The sequence below is a fragment of the Anarhichas minor genome, unplaced genomic scaffold (genome assembly GCF_050575085.1).
Source record: "Anarhichas minor isolate MPS153535 unplaced genomic scaffold, ASM5057508v1 ptg000021l, whole genome shotgun sequence".
NCBI classification, from domain to species: domain Eukaryota; kingdom Metazoa; phylum Chordata; class Actinopteri; order Perciformes; family Anarhichadidae; genus Anarhichas; species Anarhichas minor.
Genome location: NW_027466467.1, coordinates 4,447,091 through 4,470,104, shown reverse-complemented (window position 1 = coordinate 4,470,104; position 23,014 = coordinate 4,447,091). Strand labels below are relative to the sequence as shown.

Below are 23,014 nucleotides of genomic sequence, written 5' to 3'. Positions count from 1 at the left end.
CAAGAAGTTTTTAAAATGGCACATATCAAAAGGGTTGCCTTCGCTGCTCTACATGTTCGCCAGCTCGTCACTAAGTGCTGGGCAGGCAGTGGAGCTATCCAGCACTTCTTCACTGAAAACAGCAGCCGCTGCAGCTGGAAACAAAGTTTAGAGGAGGAGACCTGAAAGATGCTAAAACGCTCTGTGGCGCTCAGGGGGACTACAAAGTTCCAGTTCCTTTACTGGGTTCACAGAAATGCTTATGTTGACATCTTGTCTTGACTCCAACTAGGAAACAAGAAACAACCTTTGTTTACATCTGTGACCGTGTCTTAAAAGGTTTCCACCCCACTGCACGATCATAGGAGACGAAATTAAAAGACATGTCTCAGAGTGGACTAAAGAGGCCTTATTGTGTCTGGGACTGAGCACGAAGCCCTGCGGCCCCTGCTCTGCCTGCCATTCGGCAAAAACTCTAACCGATTTTGGGGATCATTGAACTTTCAAGCATGCGATAAGCGGACGAAACAACTGTTTAACTCGTAAAACACAAATGGACATCTCCCACAAGCCCCTCTGGCTGCTTCACCGGGCTCGCTGTGTGTCGCAGCCTTTGCAGAAACACAGAGCGGCAAGTCAGACACAGGTTAGCACTCTGCTCGCTGTGCTCAAAAATCATCTCTATTAGATTTGAAAACACTGTACGCGCTTTTTAAAACGGCATACAGCATCGTATTGCAGCATCAGATGTATTTCCAGTGCGGCCCTCTGTGGAAATTATTTTACAGCTTGCAGTGTTTTGGCCATGGAGGGAGGACTAACAGTGCTGTGGACTGCGGAGGGAGCGGAGGGCATGGACGGTTGCCCGGGTCCCACAGCTGCGTGGCGCTGGGGCACAGACAGCCCTTCTCTCTGGGGCACATTGCTCCTTTTATGCCCAACACACTGAACCATTGATCTGAGGCTCCCCTCATCTCCGTTGCACCAACACAGCTCAGGTCCGAGCAGACTCCAAGCGAACACAATATCTGACAACATCTCTCATGCAAACATGCAACCGGCCGAGTCAAAGCACGTGTTCATATTTAGGGAAGTGAAAGTCTGAAATGTTATCTCTGTAACTAACGCCCATGATGTCATGAGCTGCAGCACTTCAAGAGGTAATCTTTTTTAAACCATGCATGCACAACGTAAATTAAATGCAACATTTTGGGATACAGAGGATTTGTTATCATACAAAAATATAAAATCTCTGATAAAGTTCAAGGAGATTCATGCACATGTAGATCAATTCTGTGTTTCTGCGACAGTTCAGAGATTACAGCTGCTAATATCAATATTTATACATGAACAATGAATCACATGACTACTTGTATGTGAAAGTGGGTCACTGATAGTGACGACCGCACAGATAATTATCACCCTTCTCTGCAATTCCCATCAGCTAGACTGGGTTTTTTCAGCTTCTTTTGACTAGTTGTTTTCACAGCTTTACTGTTTGGTGCAATGTCATCGCTCTCATCAATCTTGTTTCCAACAGCAGCTGGCAGATGTTTTCAGTTTCCAAAACTGGTGCTATAAACCCTCTGTGTGCTACCTGCCCGGCACAAAACAACAGACAGATAGAGTCGGAGCATTTAGCAGCTAAAGACAAGGATATTCATTTTCAGGAGTTCAAAGATGAGCAAAATGTTTACCATACAAACTTTTTAAGATGACATTGTCAATATTTTGCTAGCTTCTTCAACAAAGTCCAAGGAGCCAAAATGTCAAGCGATGCAGCTTTAAGTGAGATGCAAGATCTAAGATTTCTCTTTGTCGAATATTACAGAGAAATCTTCCACCATAGTTCACAATGTAATTGCACTACAGTGGTAGTACATGTTTTGTGCATTTACAGCTTGTTTTTGCATCCCTTAAGTGGCCAAAAAACCTGTTCTCATAACTCAACAAAAGTTTAGTTTTTTTTCAAATTTTTCCTCATGTCTTTGCATTGACTTTATGCATTCATGGCTAGAAATTGCATTGAATTCAATCTAAAAGCAATTTAAAGCCTACAATGCGTAGAAATCAACAATTTCAAACTTCGGCTAAACAAAAATGTATTCCATCAAATGTATGCCATGTTACATAGTCTGTGTTGCATACTTCTTCACAGACTCAGCTTCTACCGAGGGCCTTTGCCCAAAAACACTAACTGAACACTCTCTGGGTAGAATGACTAAAGACAAAATGATGGAACATAATCATCATGGATCAAAATTAAGAATATAATCTATACATAATATAAATTGCCCAGAAAATCCATGTTAACTGACGTGTGCATAACTGCTTATAGATCTAGACATTAGCTGTAAATCTTCACACGGCAAAAAGTCAATTCTCCACAGGGCAGGGCTGTTCCAAACTGCTTCCGATTAAAAAAAGAAATCAATCCACCTCCCACCAGTCTCTCTTTCTTTATGTGTCTCTTTCTCTCTTTGGTCAGCTATCACTCTGCTGGCCCGCTGCTGGAGTTGCCTGATTGATATTCACGGCACTTTTCCGCTGGCTGATGCACCGACCAGTTTACAGCCTCAGTGGGAGGAAACCTGTCAATACGAGGCTGAGGCTCTTTTATGACTTTGGAAAGAATCTTTTCTAGTTCCGCTATTGGCCGGCCCTGCAGCGTCCTTCACTAATGTATGGAGTGCTTGGTATTAATAAACCTTGATTAATCTATTGAAAGTGTCTTTTGATTCGTACAGTGTTTCATGATTAAAATGACGAAACTGAGATCTACTCACGTCTACTACACTACGACTTAGAACCACCGCTGAGACTAAATCATGCACATGCTGGGGTTTGTTTTAGTGCAGCAAGTGATACAATTTTCACTGACCAACATGGTGCAAGAGCATGTTCAACATAGAGCAACATGAATTTCCAATATATCATTCACATAAGTGCATGATTAAATAAAAACACACTACGTTCTGCTCTGATATTATTCATTCACTCATGTAGTCCACCGCTTTGATCCAAACCTAAACATCTTGCCAACTGTTGGGTTGATTGCTATGAAATTTGGCACAGATATTCATGGCACCCAGAGGATGAATCCTGAAGACATTGATGAGCCTCTGACTTTTCCTTTAGTGTCAGCAGCACATCCGAGATTTCACTTATCCAGTGAAATTTCTCAGCATCTAGTAGATTGGTGGGCTTTTGTAAAGACAGTCATGATTCCCAGAGGATGAATCAAATGGACTTTGGGTACCCCGTGGCTTTTCTTATTGCAACAGTGAGGTTTGTGCTTTTGAACGAAATGTCTCGACAACTATCCGACAGATTACCTTAAAATCTACACATTCATATCCGACTCACCCGATACAAACACTATTGAACTAGAAGGGCACTCGGAGAACACAGTACTCCGCCAAGGCCAAATCCCTCAACGTTAGCAGAAGGGGAAAATAATGCGTGAATCCGCTCCGAGATTCTGATCCGCTTCAAGCACTTTTCCCCAAAATCCTGCTGACAAACAGACAAACAAGCTGATTCTGAAAACATCACCTCCTTGGCGGGAAACATCAATCCAAACTGTCTCCTGCTCAGCGGCGAGCAAACGGCCTGTTTAGAGGAAGCCAGATTCATTCATGCTAAAACGGTCCCTTTGGTATCTTTTGGTGTGTAGAGCCATCAAAGACCTGGGTGGTAATGAGCATGAGCACGCTGTGTGCGTTTTACTGACACCCCGCTGCATCATTTCACGACACAGTTCAAATTAATTTCCGCTGCCATTTAAAGTCATTATTGTAAGAGGCTACCAGAGGAGACATGCAACTGGAAAAATGCTCATTTAACCATTTCCCAGAGTTAACCTCTACCCCTTGAGTTATTGGATAATTCACACCATTGAACAGCGGTCTGTCAGCTTCATAGGCGTAAATGCTGCTGGGGGAATCTTGCAGTCATTCCGTGTCACATTCTTGCAGTGCATAAGACTTTACACGGGTTTTACAGTCAAACACTAACTGGCAACCTCACCTTGTAGTCTGAAAACACTCCAGCACAGACGGACAGGGTGCTTGCGTTGCTGTCTTGAAATAAGTGGTAGCATGTCCTTGAGGCTCTTCCGTCCTCAAGGAAAGAGAAATGAATCAGCCCACAGTCTGACCACAGGGTGCTTAGGCCATCTGTGTCATCGCATTACTTGACTGCCACAGCATTTAAAATTTCAAAATGTCCTTGGTTTTACTCTTAAGTTACAAGAGTTCATGGAAATTTAAACAAAAACAAGTAAGAATGAGTTCTCACCTTCCTCATAGCCAAAGGAACCGTTGTCAATATTTCCTTTTATAATATTTTCAGCTGGTCGGGCAGCACGGACACAAGTATGCTCCACTCTAAAAACCCACTTGTTTACTTATTATTTGAATATATTGATTTCTAAAAAAGCAAAAATCATCTTTTTTTCCCCTCTTACTGATGTATGTCAATATTTTAACTGGATAACAAAGCAAACAGGTATTTAATGAGTTTTCTTCCAGTGCCTGCTCAGCCCTATATTATGTATAAGACTATACAGTATGCGAGTATAAAACATTCATCACACGCTGAGCCCATAAAGCAGCTCAGTTCTTGTGTGCTCGGCTGCTCTACTTTCCACGCTTTGATATCACATGTTGCTGTATTGCACTTTGAAAACAGTCTTATTGACAATCATTGTTGTAGTTTTGCTTTTTCATAACATGATAATCATTATTAAAGGGGACATAGCTTGATAAACTCAATTTTTCAGTGCTTGTTTGCATACAGTTGGGTATCGGGAGTGCCTACCAACCCACAAACTGTGAAATAAAAAAAGGTGCGCCATATTTTTCTTACAGTCCAATCAGAGCAGACTTTCAAAAATGTCCTTCAATTAGATTGAACAACCCTTTACTGTTTTCAGCTTAGAAATATCTACATAATACTGAGACATGAGTATGACTTCACTGGCAACCACTAATGTAATTCTGGTGGTGAAAAAAAGGCACTTCACAGTCCTCATGGTAAGGGTTATCCAGATGAAAGGATCTTTGTTTTAAAGAAGAGTGTGAAGGCCCCCGAGGGGACACAATCCAAAATATCAAGAGGCATTCGGTTTTGCTTATTTGTTTCCCCCCCCCCCTTAACAACATACTGAATTAGAAACAGTGTGGTGTTAAAGGGGCTTTCCTCTGCTGAGTCAAGAACGTACATCTTTGACGTACTGGATTTGTATGAAGTAGGTGCCCTACTGCCTTCAGCCTCAGGGGGGCAGGAGTGCACCACAGGAGGAACATCAGCCGTTAGTAACACATTTAGATAATGACAATAATAGCAATAAGGAAGATGTAGAACTTTATAAAAATGTGCTGCAAACGGACATGAATTTTCACAGTGTCCGTGTGCAGGCAGGCAGGGTTAGTTATGGTAAACTGGCTGGTAAAGACAAACATGGTAAAAGGCTCTCTGTTGCAGACCCGGGTGTGGACAGGCCGGAGGCAGCAGCAGAGGAGAGCATGACAATGACACTGAACTCTGCGCCTCCTCTGTAGTAGAAAACGTGTGTAAAATGGCACATATGACACGTCTCGTTCCATGTCCTGACAACATGCGAACACATGAGGAATGCAGGTGCATTTGGCACATGACGTATATGAGCTTTTGTGGGACGGCTGATATTTTTCATTATCCAACTAAAACAACACAAGATTGTGTAGATGTATGGTTTTCGTATTGGTGTATTGTTTAATTCTATTTGACTATTGAATTTGGAAGAATTTGTACGTGTTTCTTTTGTTGTTGCCAAACTCTATTAAAGAGACAGAGCATCATATTAATGTTCAAGTCGTTGAACAATAACTACGATCAAAGCAAAGTTTTAATATTTTGAACAATACAATTACTTGATATTCAAAAAGGTACAGCAACTAGTTCTCTAAGAATAAAAAGGCGTAGGTTTGCATATGGATAATATTTTGGGAAGACAAGAATTGTCCCTACCAATATTTGAACAAACTAGTTTGCATTATCATTGGAGCGAACAGGCGGTTGTGCCATTATTCATTGCTATTTGATGTTATCTTGGATTTCCATGGTGAGCTCCACATCTGACCACGAGTGTCAATAACATAACGATTAAATATTTGAAAACAATACAGAATGCCTGAGAGCCTTGCTGCATTACATTCAGTTATATTTTGAACTGTCACTTGGCGCCAGACATGAAGATGACAATGACTGCAAGTGGTTTTATGATTGTGTTGCTACAATAAGTTGGTTCACCAAAATTTGCCAAACCTGATATCCTACATGCTACCAATGCTCATTGATAATCCAAGCTCCTTGTCCAAATAAAGCTCCAGCGTAGATTTAGTCAGGGTGACTATTCTCCTACATGCTTAGGCCTGGAGTCTATTTCTCACACATTCTCCTTCCGGTCATCGTTTGGGGCTGTCAGTCGTCATATCAGCTGTTCTCATCATTTATCTTGCCTCGTACTCAGGGCACACGTTTTCAACCAAAGATTTTTACATCAATGCTCTTTACAAAACAGAGGATCATTTACAAGAAGGTACAGCTCTAAACAGATGGTAAAACCATAGACTGTGTATGAGAAGTGGACGTAGTCGTCGTGACGTCACCCGTTGATTTGTGGAAACGGTTCTGAAGCTTTGAGTTCGTCATTTTGGCCGTCCTTGCCGTCTTGATTTTTTGCAACCATTGAAAGGAAGTGATCATATTTGGACTGCGGAGGAGGGAAGCTGTGGTAGCAATCTGTCAATCACAAGGTGACCACGCCCTAAAGCATACCCTGCTTTTTATCTATCGTCTATCTAATCTACTAAAATTGACTAAATGAACATCATGCTGTGTTGAAGAAGACTTGAAACTAGAGACTGAGACCATAAACTTATGTTTACAATGTTTATGAGGTAATAAATCAAGAGAGAAGTCATTTTCTCATAGACTTCTATACAATAAGACTTCTTTTTGCAACCAGAGGAGTCGTCCCCTGCTGGACATTAGAAAGAATGCAGGTTTAAGGCACTTCAGCATTGGCTGAACTGGAGGTTTGCCACCTGAGAAAAACCCAACAATGAATTGTGTATCATACTCTATGATACATGAGCAAACCCTGCTCTGCCCTTGTAAGGATGAGGACGGAGAGCATGCTTTTGTTTTTCATTATGATGGCAAATATTGACGGAGGAAAATTGTAAAATTCTGAACACTCTGCGGACTTTTACTCTCAATACGAGAACGATCATTTCATTCTGCGACACAGTTAAACAGCAGCAGAAGAATGTGTTATATGCACTGAGTGGCTTGAGGGACATGTTTTCCTTTGATGTGCTTAGTTTCTTGTGCATTAGTTTACTGGAAATTGACACAAGGAACTAGAAAGCAACAGGAGACGAACATGACAAAAAGCTGCTCCAAACCACGTCAAGTTTTAGAACTGAGCCCTTCAGAGTTTGTTTTTTAATGCAAACGACACTCGGATAAAATCACTGTTAGAGAGCAGGACGGTGAAGCAATAACTGCTTATTGTTGCTTTATCTGGGTTAGTCCCCCAAGCTCAGTTCCTCATTAACTAAGTGAATTACAGGCAATGTGCCTCCCTTCCTCTTTCACTCTGCCTTGTGACACATCGGAAGAAACCTGACAAACTGTTGCTTCAGGTAAGAGAAGGGTGTGTATTCACTGTATATGGGGTAAAATGTTCTTAACAAGGGGAGATTCCAGTGGGAATAAACTGCCCTAAGATTATGATTTGTTTGATGGAAAGGATGGGATTCTCCTCCTCTGCCTCGATTGCGTATTCATCAAAGAGCATGTTAAGCAGATTAAGACAGATGCAGGTGTTGATATTGTTTTGGGAATTATCTATTATTGCTCTTTGATAGGCAGCTTTTTTTTTTTACAATTCGTTTTTTACAGTTTTGTTGTTGAAAGCGCACTTTCTTCCTCTGCTACACTTCTGACCCACATGGAAACTTCATTAAGAGAGCCGTCCACTGGTAGTCACATGTCTTACATTTTGTCAGTGCACTCTGACTTCATCTGTCGGCTCTTAAACGTGCTCAGAGACAGAAATCTGTCGTTCGAACCTGCAACATAATAACGTTATGGCAACGTCAACCAGATAAAAGCACTGTGTGTAACTGTTTGGACTGTTTGCATTCCTGAACAACCGCTGGAGCTCTTGATTGTGGGAACACAGCATGTGACAGCCGTGGCATTTGCTGACACAGCAATATTGCAATCTTATCTGGACACGCAAAGACCTGAATGCTCCAAAAAGTGCATTTTTCATCATGTAAAACATGATTCAAATATGGATATTCAAAGTGGACAAAAGTACTAGGACTAGGCCTGATTTAATAAAGGTCCAGCTCGCCTGCTGACTTGTCAGGAGTCATGCGGTTTCTTCTGCAGCACTGACAGTCAGCTCTTTCACGGGCCTCCACTGAGGCAGAGGCTGCAGGGGAAAGTATTTTTATGCTACTTGATACTTCTACCCCACTACATTACGGAGGGGAATATTGTTCTATTCCATGACATTTACTTGCGGTGGAGTTACTTTTTAGATTAAGATTTTAAAATAAAGACGAGAAGATGCTGTTAAAGGGGACGTATCGTGGTCATTTTGAGATTCTTATATTCTGGGTTTCTACTAGAACACGTTTGTACTCTTTATTGTTCAAAAAACATTATTTTTCCCGATTTTGTACGTCTGAATATACCTGCATGTACCCTGAAACGCTCAGTCTCTTCAAACCCTCCTCCCAAATAAAGCCCAGTCTGCTCTGATTGAGTTTGCATGTGACACAGGAAGGAGAGCCAAACCTGAATCGCTTGTTAAATCACATGTTTCCTGATCTAGACAGCTCACATAAAAGCTGACTGGGTCGTTTTAGTTCATAGTTTTGTGGATTGGTAGATAACCAAATGTACTTGTATGTGGATTTGTACTGTGGCTCTACAGGTTTTCACATTTTCACTCTTTAAATGTTGACAAAAGACAAGGCACTCCTCTAAAAGACGAAGCCATCGATTTAAGGAATCACAAACCACAACCACCCAAAAGCAGAAATACAGCCTGGCTTATGGTGTCATGTTAATAAAAAAAATGTGGAGATTAGCTCATGATCTTGTCTGTTTTATCTCCCAACAGTCAAGATGTTCCTGTGCTGTTGGCTGACTCTGGTGGCTTTAATCCCCGTGACCCTAAGCACCAATCCTGGGGTGAAGGTCAAGCTAACCGCAAAAGGCCTTGAATATGGTAAGGTTTGAGGTTTAAGGTTTGAGGTTTAAGGTTTGAGGCACGCTTCCTTCGTCAGTTGGAAAGCTCTGATCTCTCCAGCATCTCACCATCACATTCACTTGCCTTTTTGCTAGGCAGACAACTGGGGATGGCTTCCATCCAGAAGAAACTGAAAACCATCAAAGTGCCAGATATTTCAGGGACCCAGAAGGTGTCTCCCATTGGCAAGGTCCGGTACAGCCTGACGAAGTAAGGCGCCAGTTTATTCAACACTCCAGTAAATTCTGTAGGAAACCGGGATACTTCACAAACGTGCATGTCGTCTCTTCCAGTTTGCAAATAGTGGAGGTGGGTTTGCCAACGTCCGCGCTGGATATGGTGCCAGGAACGGGGGTCAGACTGTCCATCAGTCAGGCCTTCCTCCGTCTGCACGGAAACTGGAGGGTCAAGTACCTCCGCATAATGTGAGTGAGGGAAAAACAAAAGTCCTACTTATTATACAGCTCAGTTAAATCCATTTTCTGTGATATTTCTGCTGCAGCGGTGACTCCTCTCTCTTAACAGAAAGGACAGCGGCTCTTTCGATTTGAGCGTCAGTGATCTCACCATCACTATGAGCATCGCCATCAAGAGTGACGAGACAGGCCATCCTGCGGTCAGCACTGTCGACTGCGCGGCCACCGTCGGCAGCGCGAGCATCAAATTCCACGGCGGAGCCAGGTAAACGAAACCCCGCTGTGTTTGAACCCGTGCGAGGGAAAGGACTGTGAGGTTTCCTTTGTAATGCTCGACATACTGCCCTCATTCCTGTGATGTGTCTGTGTTTCAGCTGGCTGTACAATCTCTTCAAAAAATTCATCGACAAGGCTTTACGAAACGCCCTGCAGAAACAGGTGAGGGGAAACCAGCCGTGTACCTGCTGCTTTAGATCGTCACAAAGCATCTGGTTTTCCTCCTAAAAGCAGCTGATAATTCATAAGAGTTCCCTCTTCAGAGTAGATCACAGAGCTGCTGGGAACAACTTTTGCTGAGGAAGTAATATTCACTTCCTTTACTGCAACAAAATATCTCAACAGTGTAAAATACTGTATTACAAGTTCAACTACTTCTCAGTTCACACAGAGTGCAAAAAAAACTGCAAATCTTTCAGATCTGACAGAAAATAAGTCTGTGTCACAATCAGTCAGAGTATTCAATCACTCTTTTGTCTAAATGAATTAACATTAGACAAAGTTAGACATCAGCACACATACCCCTCAGCACACATACCCCTCAGCTCTTGGATACCAGTTGGGTTTTGGGGGGACTGAGTAAGTTTCTTTTGGATTCTGGAATGTCGTTTTTTGTTGCAGATCTGCCCCCTTGTGGCCGATGCAGTATCTGATTTGAACCCTCAGTTGAAAACTCTCAATGGTAAAAATATGTATACATCTATGTCAAATATTTGGATGTTTCATTGATGCTGAGAGTGTATGAGAGACATTCTACCTTACTGCAGTTGTAGCCAAGGTGGACCAGTTCGCTGAGATTGAATACTTCATGGTGTCATCGCCCACAGTGTCAACATCCTCCATAGAATTGGGCTTGAAGGTAAAGAAATGTCTATCATTATACTGAAAATGATGTATATCTGAAGCTTCGGTTTGGTATTGAAGAAATAGACAATCATGGCCACGACCTAACCCTTCTGTCTCCGCTGTGTCTTTTGTCACTTAGGGTGAATTTTACAACATTGGGAAGCACCAGGAGCCTCCGTTCTCCCCAGCGGCCTTTTCCCTGCCGCCGCAGACCAACAACATGTTGTACATCGGCTTGTCCGCCTTCACCGCCAACTCTGCGGCCTTCGTCTACAACACAGCCGGAGCCCTCAGCCTGTACATCACCGATGACATGGTGAGCTTCTCCATTCCATCGTCTATCCACCTTTTCACGAGGTGACACTGAACTCCAACCTTTCCGTCACGACAGATCCCACAAGGCTCGCCCATCCGACTCGACACCACGACGTTCGGCGTTTTCATCCCGCAGGTGACGAAACACGTTCCGCTGACTCTCATCAGCTAAAGGAGGCATGGTCACCTATTGGCAGTTTGTGAGCCGTGTATCGCTGTGTTTTTCAGATCGCCAAGCGTTTCCCGGGTCTGATGATGAAGCTGCTGGTGAAGACGGCGGAAAACCCAGTGACCACGTTTGAACCCAACAACGCCACGGTGCAGGCCACGTGCACGGTGACGGCCTACGCTATCCAACCCAACGCCACACTCTCCCCTCTCTTTGTCCTAAACTTGGTAGGTCACACAGCTGGCATGATAGAGGGGGAAAAGCTATTTGTGTGTGCCAAAATTGGTAACTTTCTCCCCACGTTGTCTTTACAGGAGAGCAGCGTCAGCGCCCGACTGTTTGTCAGTGGAATGAGGCTGGCCGGAGCGGTCACCCTAAACAAGTGAGTTACTACGTCAGAGGAAAAAATGGGGGGGGGCCAAAAGGTCCTTGTAAAGATGAAAATCACAGTCTAATTGTACCTAATTTGCATAGAATGGATCTGACCCTGAGGACAAGCTATGTGGGAGACTTTCAGGTGAGAACTGCATTTTAACATGAGTCACAGAGTGCACAGTCAGCACCAGCATGACAAACTAACCCGAACCCTAACCCACAGGTCACAGCGCTCGACAGCATCTTCCAATTGGTCCTCAAAGTGGTTGTGATACCAATAGTGAACGGTGAGTTCTTCCATTTACATTTCCGTCTCTACAGTATATGAATTAGATTAACTAAAGCCAGAAAGGCTAACCTGGTTGCCCCTTTTTTGTATACAAAAACTTTGTATTTATTAAAAGGATATTTATTTGACATCATTGCACATTGCTACTGTCTTTATTTTTATTTTCACTGTTACCATACTGAACTATTTATAATTAATTTTCCTTAACCCAAGTTCATTTTAATCTCCTGTTGTACTTATTTTATTTGTTTATTTGTTTAATTATGATCTTTTTATGTCAAGCACATTAATTAAATGCATGTTTTGCACTGTATAATTCAAACTATTTCAATTCAATCTATTTTTGTGACTAGTTTATCTAAACGTGTGACACTTTGCTTCGCAGTTGAACTTGCAAAGGGATACCCACTTCCTACACTTGGAAAGATGAAGCTCGTGAACACTCAGCTTCAGGTCCTGAAGGTCAGAGTCTGCATGTTTCTTTATAAAGCTGCCTGTGTTTGAGTGAGCTGCATGTATCATATGAAAAGGGTTTTAATGAGGGCCAAGGACTTGGAAGAAAGCTTCTTTAAATATCTAGTTGAACAGAATTCATAATCTCAGAGCTGTTATTAACCTGTTGCTGTGCTCTTCTCTAGGACTACATGATGATTGGGACAGATGTTCAGTTCAGTGGTTGAATGGCAGTTCTGGAAACTCCCAGGATTCATTTCTGCGCTGGGGCATGCCACAATGAAGACGCATAATACTCTGTTTGCATTTGGATCTCAGTTATTTTTTTAAATAAATGTTTCCTTCTTTAGACTGTTTTTCTTTGAAAAGTTCTCCCAGAGCAGGTTTTCCACGCGTAAAATGTAGATTTCTCAAAGTGTCTGACTCGGTGATTCGCTGCATTACATTCCATTATATTTTGAACTGTCACTTGGCGCCGTCGTGTTTTCCATAAATTGATGGAGAATGCAGGAAATCAAGTGTTTTTACGCTCAAACTGTTGGTTTATTTGTAATTAATGGGTGTGACAATTGATCCGTAAATTGAAAGGTTGCTATGTCTCCATTAAAGTCAGGGAACATTCTCGGTATGAAAACGGGACGAGAAGTTCAGTTAATTTCACATTAAACTGCTTTTCCGAAGAGCTGCTTAATTTCAACCTCTGAAGATTTGATGATACACTTTAACAAGTTTTGGTTCTAATTTGATTAGAAAATGAACTGATCATAATGACATCACTCTCAGTTCTTTGAAGCCAAACCAGGCCAGACTGCAGCATTAGCCGTTAGCATTACTTTAATAAATTTACTGTTGAAGTGTCTTTGATTGAGCAAGAGACATGAAGACAACAATGACTGCAAGTGTTTTTTACGATTGTGTTGCTTCAATAAGTTGGTTCACCAAAATTTGCCAAACCTGATATCCTACATGCTACCAACGCTCATTGATAATCCAAGCTCCTTGTCCAAAGATTTTTACATCAATGCTCTTTACAAAACAGAGAATCATTTACAAGAAGGTACAGCTCTAAACTGATGGTAAAACCATAGACTGTGTATGAGAAGTGGACGTAGTCGTCGTGACGTCACCCATTGATTTGTGGAAACGGTTCTGAAGCTTTGAGTTCGTCATTTTGGCCGTCGTCGCCATCTTGATTTTTTGCAACCATTGAAAGGAACTGATCATATTTGGACTGCGGAGAAGTGAAGCTGTGGTAGCAATCTGTCAATCACAAGGTAGCTATGAAGGCAAATCACTGTCAAAATCCGAGAGCGCAAATGAGATCCACGCGCACGCGAAAATCAAACAGCGCCGCACGTATTTTACTTTGACGAGCGCTTTTACATCACTCCGCGAGCAGAATTCCGTCTCGCTCGTGAAACTTTAACCTACTCGCTCGCGAGTAGTTTTTCTATTTGACAGTAAGTGGGCGGACCCAGTCTCCATTGTATCTCTACATCTAATTGGTTACAATCCTCGTCTTTGGATAGACCGGATATCACTCTGACACAGACGCTAGTTCTGATAGAGGTGGTTTTCAACCCGCCACTAAACACTACTCCACTACATCTCAGGATGTTCTACATTTGTCTGACAGGTTTTGTAAACTTTTCAGACTGTAGAGGCTGATGAAATACAAATTATGATAATAGAGTTGTTAAATACAATAATTAAAAATGTGTTAAAGTCAAGTTGCTCAGATTGGTTTAAATTCACTCCACCATTCTATTACAGACAATGTGTGTTTGAGTCAAACCTCTTGTGACAAACAGCTCAAAGAAACTCTTTGATCTTAATTGATTAAAACATGATGTGATCATATTCAATCATAGTGTTGTGTTTACAGAAGAGATATAATATAGTTGTATATAATATGAGCAACAATTTGGACCTGCTCAAAGATCTGGAGCCAAGATTAGGGACCACTGTTTGTATATTAACTGTTAAATCACTGACAAGTAATAAGTGGATGAAAAAGTATTCAGATCCTTCAGTGCAGTAAACGTACTAACCATACTGATGAAACAATAATCCACTACGAGTAAAATACCTGCATTCAAAACCTTAGTCAATGTTATTATCAGCAAAATGTACTTTAAGTGCAGAAAGTAAAAGTACCCGTGTAGTAAAATGTACATTATTTGCCGCTGACCTGTAGTGCAATCTGAAAATCTCCCCCGAGCGTCTGTGTCAGAGTGATATCCGGTTTATCCAAAGACGAGGATTGTAACCAATTAGATGTAGAGATACAATGGAGACTGGGTCCGCCCACTTACTGTCAAAAAGAAATACTACTCGCGAGCGAGCAGGTTTAAGCTTCGCGAGCGACTTTTGGTCGCACGAGACGGAATTTTGCTCGCGGAACGACGTAAAAGCGCTCGTCAAAGTAAAATACGTGCGCGGATGTTTGATTTTCGCGCGCGCATGGATCTCATTTGCGCTCTCGGATTTTGACAGTGATTTGCCTTCATAGGTAGCCACGCCCTAAAGCATACCCTGCTTTTTATCAATCGTCTATATAATTGACTAAATGAACATCATGCTGTGTTGAAGACGACTTGAAACTAGAGACTGAGACCATAAACTTATGTTTACAATGTTTATGAGGTAATAAATCAAGAGAGAAGTCATTTTCTCATAGACTTCTATACAATAAGACTTCTTTTTGCAACCAGAGGAGTCGCCCCCTGCTGGACATTAGAAAGAATGCAGGTTTAAGGCACTTCAGCATTGGCTGAACTGGAGGTTTGCCACCTGAGAAAAACCCAACAATGAATTGTGTATCATACTCTGATACATGAGCAAACCCTGCTCTGCCCTTGTAAGGATGAGGACGGAGAGCATGCTTTTGTTTTTCATTATGATGGCAAACATTGACAGAGGAAAATTGTAAAATTCTGAACACTCTGCGGACTTTTACTCTCAATACGAGAACGATCATTTCATTCTGCGACACAGTTAAACAGCAGCAGAAGAATGTGTTATATGCACTGAGTGGCTTGAGGGACATGTTTTCCTTTGATGTGCTTAGTTTCTTGTGCATTACTTTACTGGAAATTGACACAAGGAACTAGAAAGCAACAGGAGACGAACATGACAGAAAGCTGCTCCAAACCACGTCAAGTTTTAGAACTGAGCCCTTCAGAGTTTGTTTTTTAATGCAAACGACACTCGGATAAAATCACTGTTAGAGAGCAGGACGGTGAAGCAATAACTGCTTATTGTTGCTTTATCTGGGTTAGTCCCCCAAGCTCAGTTCCTCATTAAGTAAGTTAATTACAGGCAATGTGCCTCCCTTCCCTTTCACTCTGCCTTGTTGAGAGCGCGACTGACACATCGGAAGAAACCTGACAAACTGCTGCTTCAGGTAAGAGAAGGGTGTGTATTCACTGTTTATGGAGTAAAATGTATATAGGCTGCAGTGTTTCTTAAATTTGTTCTCAAAGCTTAATCTTTCATATGAGATTTAGCCCAATGTGTGAAGGAACCCTTGATGGAAATGTTCTTAACAAGGGGAGATTCCAGTGGGAATAAACTGCCCTAAGATTATGATTTGTTTGATGGAAAGGATGGGATTCTCCTCCTCTGCCTCGATTGCGTATTCATCAAAGAGCATGTTAAGCAGATTAAGACAGATGCAGGTGTTGATATTGTTTTGGGGATTATCTATTATTTCTCTTTGATAGGCAGCTTTTTTTTTTTACAATTCGTTTTTTACAGTTTTGTTGTTGAAAGCGCACTTTCTTCCTCTGCTACACTTCTGACCCACATGGAAACTTCATTAAGAGAGCCGTCCACTGGTAGTCACATGTCTTACATTTTGTCAGTGCACTCTGACTTCATCTGTCGGCTCTTAAACGTGCTCAGAGACAGAAATCTGTCGTTCGAACCTGCAACATAATCAAGTTATGGCAACGTCAACCAGATAAAAGCACTGTGTGTAACTGTTTGGACTGTTTGCATTCCTGAACAACCGCTGGAGCTCTTGATTGTGGGAACACAGCATGTGACAGCCGTGGCATTTTCTGACACAGCAATATTGCAATCTTATCTGGACACGCAAAGACCTGAATGCTCCAAAAAGTGCATTTTTCATCATGTAAAACATGATTCAAATATGGATATTCAAAGTGGACAAAAGTACTAGGACTAGGCCTGATTTAATAAAGGTCCAGCTCGCCTGCTGACTTATCAGGAGTCATGCGGTTTCTTCTGCAGCACTGACAGTCAGCTCTTTCACGGGCCTCCACTGAGGCAGAGGCTGCAGGGGAAAGTATTTTTATGCTACTTGATACTTCTACCCCACTACATTACGGAGGGGAATATTGTTCTATTCCATGACATTTACTTGCGGTGGAGTTACTTTTTAGATTAAGATTTTAAAATAAAGACGAGAAGATGCTGTTAAAGGGGACGTATCGTGGTCATTTTGAGATTCTTATATTCTGGGTTTCTACTAGAACACGTTTGTACTCTTTATTGTTCAAAAAACATTATTTTTCCCGATTTTGTACGTCTGAATATACCTGCATGTACCCTGAAACGCTCAGTCTCTTCAAACCCTCCTCCCAAATAAAGCCCAGTCTGCTCTGATTGAGTTTGCATGTGACACAGGAAGGAGAGCCAAACCTGAATCGCTTGTTAAATCACATGTTTCCTGATCTAGACAGCTCACATAAAAGCTGACTGGGTCGTTTTAGTTTATAGTTTTGTGGATTGGTAGATAACCAAATGTACTTGTATGTGGATTTGTACTGTGGCTCTACAGGTTTTCATATTTTCACTCTTTAAATGTTGACAAACAAATGGTCGTCTTCGATAAAAGGGAAGAAACCAGTAACATGTAATAAAAAGACAAGGCACTCCTCTAAAAGAAGAAGCCATTGATTTAAGGAATCACAAACCACAACCACCCAAAAGCAGAAATACAGCCTGGTTTATGGTGTCATGTTAATAAAAAAAATGTGGAGATTAGCTCATGATCTTGTCTGTTTTATCTCCCAACAGTCAAGATGTTCCTGTGCTGTTGGCTGACTCTGGTGGCTTTAATCCCCATGACCCTAAGCACCAATCCTGGGGTGAAGGTCAAGCTAACCGCAAAAGGCACCGAATATGGTAAGGTTTGAGGTTTAAGGTTTAAGGTTTGAGGTTTAAGGTTTGAGGTTTAAGGTGTAAGGTTTGAGGTTTGAGGTATAAGGTTTGAGGTTTGAGGTTTGAGGTTTAAGGTTTAATTAAGGTTTAAGGTTTGAGGTTTAAGGTTTGAGGCACGCTTCCTCCGTCAGTTGGAAAGCTCTGATCTTTCCAGCATCTCACCATCACATTCACTTGCCTTTTTGCTAGGCAGACAACTGGGGATGGCTTCCATCCAGAAGAAACTGAAAACCATCAAAGTGGCAGATATTTCAGGGAAGCAGAGGGTGTCTCCCATTGGCAAGGTCCGGTACAGCCTGACGAAGTAAGGCGCCAGTTTATTCAACACTCCAGTAAATTCTGTAGGAAACCGGGATACTTCACAAACGTGCATGTCGTCTCTTCCAGTTTGCAAATAGTGGAGGTGGGTTTGCCAACGTCCGCGCTGGATATGGTGCCAGGAACGGGGGTCAGACTGTCCATCAGTCAGGCCTTCCTCCGTCTGCACGGAAACTGGAGGGTCAAGTACCTCCACAGAATGTGAGTGAGGGGAAAACAAAAGTCCTACTTATTATACAGCTCAGTTAAATCCATTTTCTGTGATATTTCTGCTGCAGCGGTGACTCCTCTCTCTTAACAGAAAGGACAGCGGCTCTTTCGATTTGAGGGTCAGTGATCTCACCATCACTATGAGCATCGCCATCAACAGTGACGAGACAGGCCATCCTGCGGTCAGCACTGTCAACTGCGCGGCCACCGTCGGCAGCGCGAGCATCAAATTCCGCGGCGGAGCCAGGTAAACGAAACCCCGCTGTGTTTGAACCCGTGCGAGGGAAAGGACTGTGAGGTTTCCTTTGTAATGCTCGACATACTGCCCTCATTCCTGTGATGTGTCTGTGTTTCAGCTGGCTGTACAATCTCTTCAAAAAATTCATCAATAAGGCTTTACGAAACGCCCTGCAGAAACAGGTGAGGGGAAACCAGCCGTGTACCTGCTGCTTTAGATCGTCACAAAGCATCTGGTTTTCCTCCTAAAAGCAGCTGATAATTCATAAGAGTTCCCTCTTCAGAGTAGATCACAGAGCTGCTGGGAACAACTTTTGCTGAGGAAGTAATATTCACTTCCTTTACTGCAACAAAATACCTCAACAGTGTAAAATACTGTATTACAAGTTCAACTACTTCTCAGTTCACACAGAGTGCAAAAAAAACTGCAAATCTTTCAGATCTGACAGAAAATAAGTCTGTGTCACAATCAGTCAGAGTATTCAATCACTCTTTTGTCTAAATGAATTAACATTAGACAAAGTTAGACATCAGCACACATGAGGAGGTTACCCCTCAGCTCTTGGATACCAGTTGGGTTTTGGGGGGACAGAGTAAGTTTCTTTTGGATTCTGGAATGTCGTTTTTTGTTGCAGATCTGCCCCCTTGTGGCCAATGCAGTATCTGATTTGAACCCTCAGTTGAAAACTCTCAATGGTAAAAATATATATACATCTATGTCAAATATTTGGATGTTTCATTGATGCTGAGAGTGTATGAGAGACATTCTACCTTACTGCAGTTGTAGCCAAGGTGGACCAGTTCGCTGAGATTGAATACTCCATGGTGTCATCGCCCACAGTGTCAACATCCTCCATAGAATTGGGCATGAAGGTAAAGAAATGTCTATCATTATACTGAAAATTATATATATCTGAAGAAATAGACAATCATGGCCACGACCTAACCCTTCTGTCTCCGCTGTGTCTTTTGTCACTTAGGGTGAATTTTACAACATTGGGAAGCACCAGGAGCCTCCGTTCTCCCCAGCGGCCTTTTCCCTGCCGCCGCAGACCAACAACATGTTGTACATCGGCTTGTCCGCCTTCACCGCCAACTCTGCGGCCTTCGTCTACAACACAGCCGGAGCCCTCAGCCTGTACATCACCGATGACATGGTGAGCTTCTCCATTCCATCGTCTATCCACCTTTTCACGAGGTGACACTGAACTCCAACCTTTCCGTCACGACAGATCCCACAAGGCACGGCCATCCGACTCGACACCACGACGTTCGGCGTCTTCATCCCGCAGGTGACGAAACACGTTCCGCTGACTCTCATCAGCTAAAGGAGGCATGGTCACCTATTGGCAGTTTGTGAGCCGTGTATCGCTGTGTTTTTCAGATCGCCAAGCGTTTCCCGGGTCTGACGATGAAGCTGCTGGTGAAGACGGAGAAACACCCAGTGACCACGTTTGAACCCAACAACGCCACGGTGCAGGCCACGTGCACGGTGACGGCCTACGCTATCCAACCCAACGCCACACTCTCCCCTCTCTTTGTCCTAAACTTGGTAGGTCACACAGCTGGCATGATAGAGGGGGGAAAGCTATTTGTGTGTGCCAAAATTTGTAACTTTCTCCCCACGTTGTCTTTACAGGAGAGCAGCGTCAGCGCCCGACTGTTTGTCAGTGGAATGAGGCTGGCCGGAGCGGTCACCCTAAACAAGTGAGTTACTACGTCAGAGGAAAAAATGGGGGGGGCCAAAAGGTCCTTGTAAAGATGAAAATCACAGTCTAATTTTACTTAATTTTTTACATAGAATGGATCTGACCCTGAGGACAAGCAATGTGGGAGACTTTCAGGTGAGAACTGCATTTTAACACGAGTCACAGAGTGCACAGTCAGCACCAGCATGACAAACTAACCCGAACCCTAACCCACAGGTCACAGCGCTCGACAGCATCTTCCAATTGGTCCTCAAATTGGTTGTGATACCAAAAGTGAACGGTGAGTTCTTCCATTTACATTTCCGTCTCTACAGTATATGAATTAGATTAACTAAAGCCAGAAAGGCTAACCTGGTTGCCCCTTTTTAAACAACTTTGTATTTATTAACAGGATATGTATTTGACATCATTGCACATTGCTAGTCTGTATTTTTATTTTCACTGTTACCATACTGAACTATTTATAATTAATTTTCCTTAATTAACACAAGTTAATTTTAATCTCCTGTTGTACTTATTTTATTTGTTTAATTATGATCTTTTTATGTCAAGCACATTAATTAAATGCATGTTTTGCACTGTATAATTCAAACTATTTCAATTCAATCTATTTTTGTGACTAGTTTATCTAAACGTGTGACACTTTGCTTCGCAGTTGAACTTGCAAAGGGATACCCACTTCCTACACTTGGAAAGATGAAGCTCGTGAACACTCAGCTTCAGGTCCTGAAGGTCAGAGTCTGCATGTTTCTTTATAAAGCTGCCTGTGTTTGAGTGAGCTGCATGTATCATATGAAAAGGGTTTTAATGAGGGCCAAGGACTTGGAAGAAAGCTTCTTTAAATATCTAGTTGAACAGAATTCATAATCTCAGAGCTGTTATTAACCTGTTGCTGTGCTCTTCTCTAGGACTACATGATGATTGGGACAGATGTTCAGTTCAGTGGTTGAATGGCAGTTCTGGAAACTCCCAGGATTCATTTCTGCGCTGGGGCATGCCACAATGAAGACGCATAATACTCTGTTTGCATTTGGATCTCAGTTATTTTTTAAATAAATGTTTCCTTCTTTAGACTGTTTTTCTTTGAAAAGTTCTCCCAGAGCAGGTTTTCCACGCGTAAAATGTAGATTTCTCAAAGTGTCTGACTCGGTGATTCGCTGCATTACATTCCATTATATTTTGAACTGTCACTTGGCGCCGTCGTGTTTTCCATAAATTGATGGAGAATGCAGGAAATCAAGTGTTTTTACGCTCAAACTGTTGGTTTATTTGTAATTAATGGGTGTGACAATTGAGATCAATCATCCGTAAATTGAAAGGTTGCTATGTCTCCATTAAAGTCAGGGAACATTCTCGGTATGAAAACGGGACGAGAAGTTCAGTTAATTTCACATTAAACTGCTTTTCCGAAGAGCTGCTTAATTTCAACCTCTGAAGATTTGATGATACACTTTAACAAGTTTTGGTTCTAATTTGATTAGAAAATGAACTGATCATAATGACATCACTCTCAGTTCTTTGAAGCCAAACCAGGCCAGACAGCAGCATTAGCCGTTAGCATTACTTTAATAAACTTACTGTTGAAGTGTCTTTGATTGAGCAAGAGACATGAAGACAACAATGACTGCAAGTGTTTTTTACGATTGTGTTGCTTCAATAAGTTGGTTCACCAAAATTTGCCAAACCTGATATCCTACATGCTACCAACGCTCATTGATAATCCAAGCTCCTTGTCCAAAGATTTTTACATCAATGCTCTTTACAAAACAGAGAATCATTTACAAGAAGGTACAGCTCTAAACTGATGGTAAAACCATAGACTGTGTATGAGAAGTGGACGTAGTCGTCGTGACGTCACCCATTGATTTGTGGAAACGGTTCTGAAGCTTTGAGTTCGTCATTTTGGCCGTCGTCGCCATCTTGATTTTTTGCAACCATTGAAAGGAACTGATCATATTTGGACTGCGGAGAAGTGAAGCTGTGGTTGCAATCTGTCAATCACAAGGTAGCTATGAAGGCAAATCACTGTCAAAATCCGAGAGCGCAAATGAGATCCACGCGCACGCGAAAATCAAACAGCGCCGCACGTATTTTACTTTGACGAGCGCTTTTACATCACTCCGCGAGCAGAATTCCGTCTCGCTCGTGAAACTTTAACTTAACCTACTCGCTCGCGAGTAGTTTTTCTATTTGACAGTAAGTGGGCGGACCCAGTCTCCATTGTATCTCTACATCTAATTGGTTACAATCCTCGTCTTTGGATAGACCGGATATCACTCTGACACAGACGCTAGTTCTGATAGAGGTGGTTTTCAACCCGCCACTAAACACTACTCCACTACATCTCAGGATGTTCTACATTTGTCTGACAGGTTTTGTAAACTTTTCAGACTGTAGAGGCTGATGAAATACAAATTATGATAATAGAGTTGTTAAATACAATAATTAAAAATGTGTTAAAGTCAAGTTGCTCAGATTGGTTTAAATTCACTCCACCATTCTATTACAGACAATGTGTGTTTGAGTCAAACCTCTTGTGACAAACAGCTCAAAGAAACTCTTTGATCTTAATTGATTAAAACATGATGTGATCATATTCAATCATAGTGTTGTGTTTACAGAAGAGATATAATATAGTTGTATATAATATGAGCAACAATTTGGACCTGCTCAAAGATCTGGAGCCAAGATTAGGGACCACTGTTTGTATATTAACTGTTAAATCACTGACAAGTAATAAGTGGATGAAAAAGTATTCAGATCCTTCAGTGCAGTAAACGTACTAACCATACTGATGAAACAATAATCCACTACGAGTAAAATACCTGCATTCAAAACCTTAGTCAATGTTATTATCAGCAAAATGTACTTTAAGTGCAGAAAGTAAAAGTACCCGTGTAGTAAAATGTACAT

At 42.0% G+C, this 23,014-nt stretch overlaps 2 protein-coding genes across 3 annotated transcripts; both read left to right on the top strand.

Annotated features, from left to right (window-relative positions):
* The first annotated feature begins 1,120 nt into the window (after positions 1–1,120).
* Positions 1,121–12,786, top strand: LOC142954628 (bactericidal permeability-increasing protein). 2 transcript variants are annotated; one of them, XM_076095757.1, is made up of 16 exons: positions 1,121–1,139; positions 9,170–9,277; positions 9,394–9,508; positions 9,592–9,723; positions 9,824–9,979; positions 10,089–10,152; positions 10,612–10,672; positions 10,758–10,849; positions 10,976–11,152; positions 11,228–11,287; positions 11,380–11,547; positions 11,635–11,702; positions 11,795–11,837; positions 11,919–11,982; positions 12,370–12,446; positions 12,623–12,786. In XM_076095757.1, exons 2-16 carry the CDS (start codon positions 9,175–9,177, stop codon positions 12,662–12,664), a joined length of 1,422 nt encoding a protein of 473 aa, XP_075951872.1. In that variant the 5' UTR covers positions 1,121–1,139; positions 9,170–9,174; the 3' UTR covers positions 12,665–12,786. The 2 variants fall into 2 exon arrangements, with proteins under 2 accessions (XP_075951872.1, XP_075951871.1); XM_076095756.1 differs by lacking the exon at positions 1,121–1,139 and adding an exon at positions 7,651–7,673.
* A 2,948-nt stretch (positions 12,787–15,734) lies between these two features.
* LOC142954868 (bactericidal permeability-increasing protein-like) lies at positions 15,735–21,172 on the top strand. The gene is made up of 16 exons (XM_076096148.1): positions 15,735–15,843; positions 17,484–17,591; positions 17,817–17,931; positions 18,015–18,146; positions 18,247–18,402; positions 18,512–18,575; positions 19,028–19,088; positions 19,174–19,265; positions 19,373–19,549; positions 19,625–19,684; positions 19,777–19,944; positions 20,032–20,099; positions 20,194–20,236; positions 20,318–20,381; positions 20,757–20,833; positions 21,010–21,172. The coding sequence occupies exons 2-16, from the start codon at positions 17,489–17,491 to the stop codon at positions 21,049–21,051; spliced, it is 1,422 nt and encodes a 473-aa protein (XP_075952263.1). The 5' UTR covers positions 15,735–15,843; positions 17,484–17,488; the 3' UTR covers positions 21,052–21,172.
* The last annotated feature ends 1,842 nt before the right edge of the window (positions 21,173–23,014 follow it).

Excerpts from the sequence above, each read along its gene's own strand:
- LOC142954628 (XM_076095757.1), top strand. The coding sequence starts at position 9,175 with ATGTTCCTGTGCTGTTGGCTGACTCTGGTGGCTTTAATCCCCGTGACC. Across the intron at positions 11,153-11,227 it reads TGTACATCACCGATGACATG|ATCCCACAAGGCTCGCCCAT; the intron begins GTGAGCTTCTCC and ends CCGTCACGACAG. Across the intron at positions 11,838-11,918 it reads GCTATGTGGGAGACTTTCAG|GTCACAGCGCTCGACAGCAT; the intron begins GTGAGAACTGCA and ends CCTAACCCACAG.
- LOC142954868 (XM_076096148.1), top strand. The coding sequence starts at position 17,489 with ATGTTCCTGTGCTGTTGGCTGACTCTGGTGGCTTTAATCCCCATGACC. Across the intron at positions 19,089-19,173 it reads TCAGTTGAAAACTCTCAATG|TTGTAGCCAAGGTGGACCAG; the intron begins GTAAAAATATAT and ends ACCTTACTGCAG. Across the intron at positions 19,266-19,372 it reads CCATAGAATTGGGCATGAAG|GGTGAATTTTACAACATTGG; the intron begins GTAAAGAAATGT and ends TTTGTCACTTAG.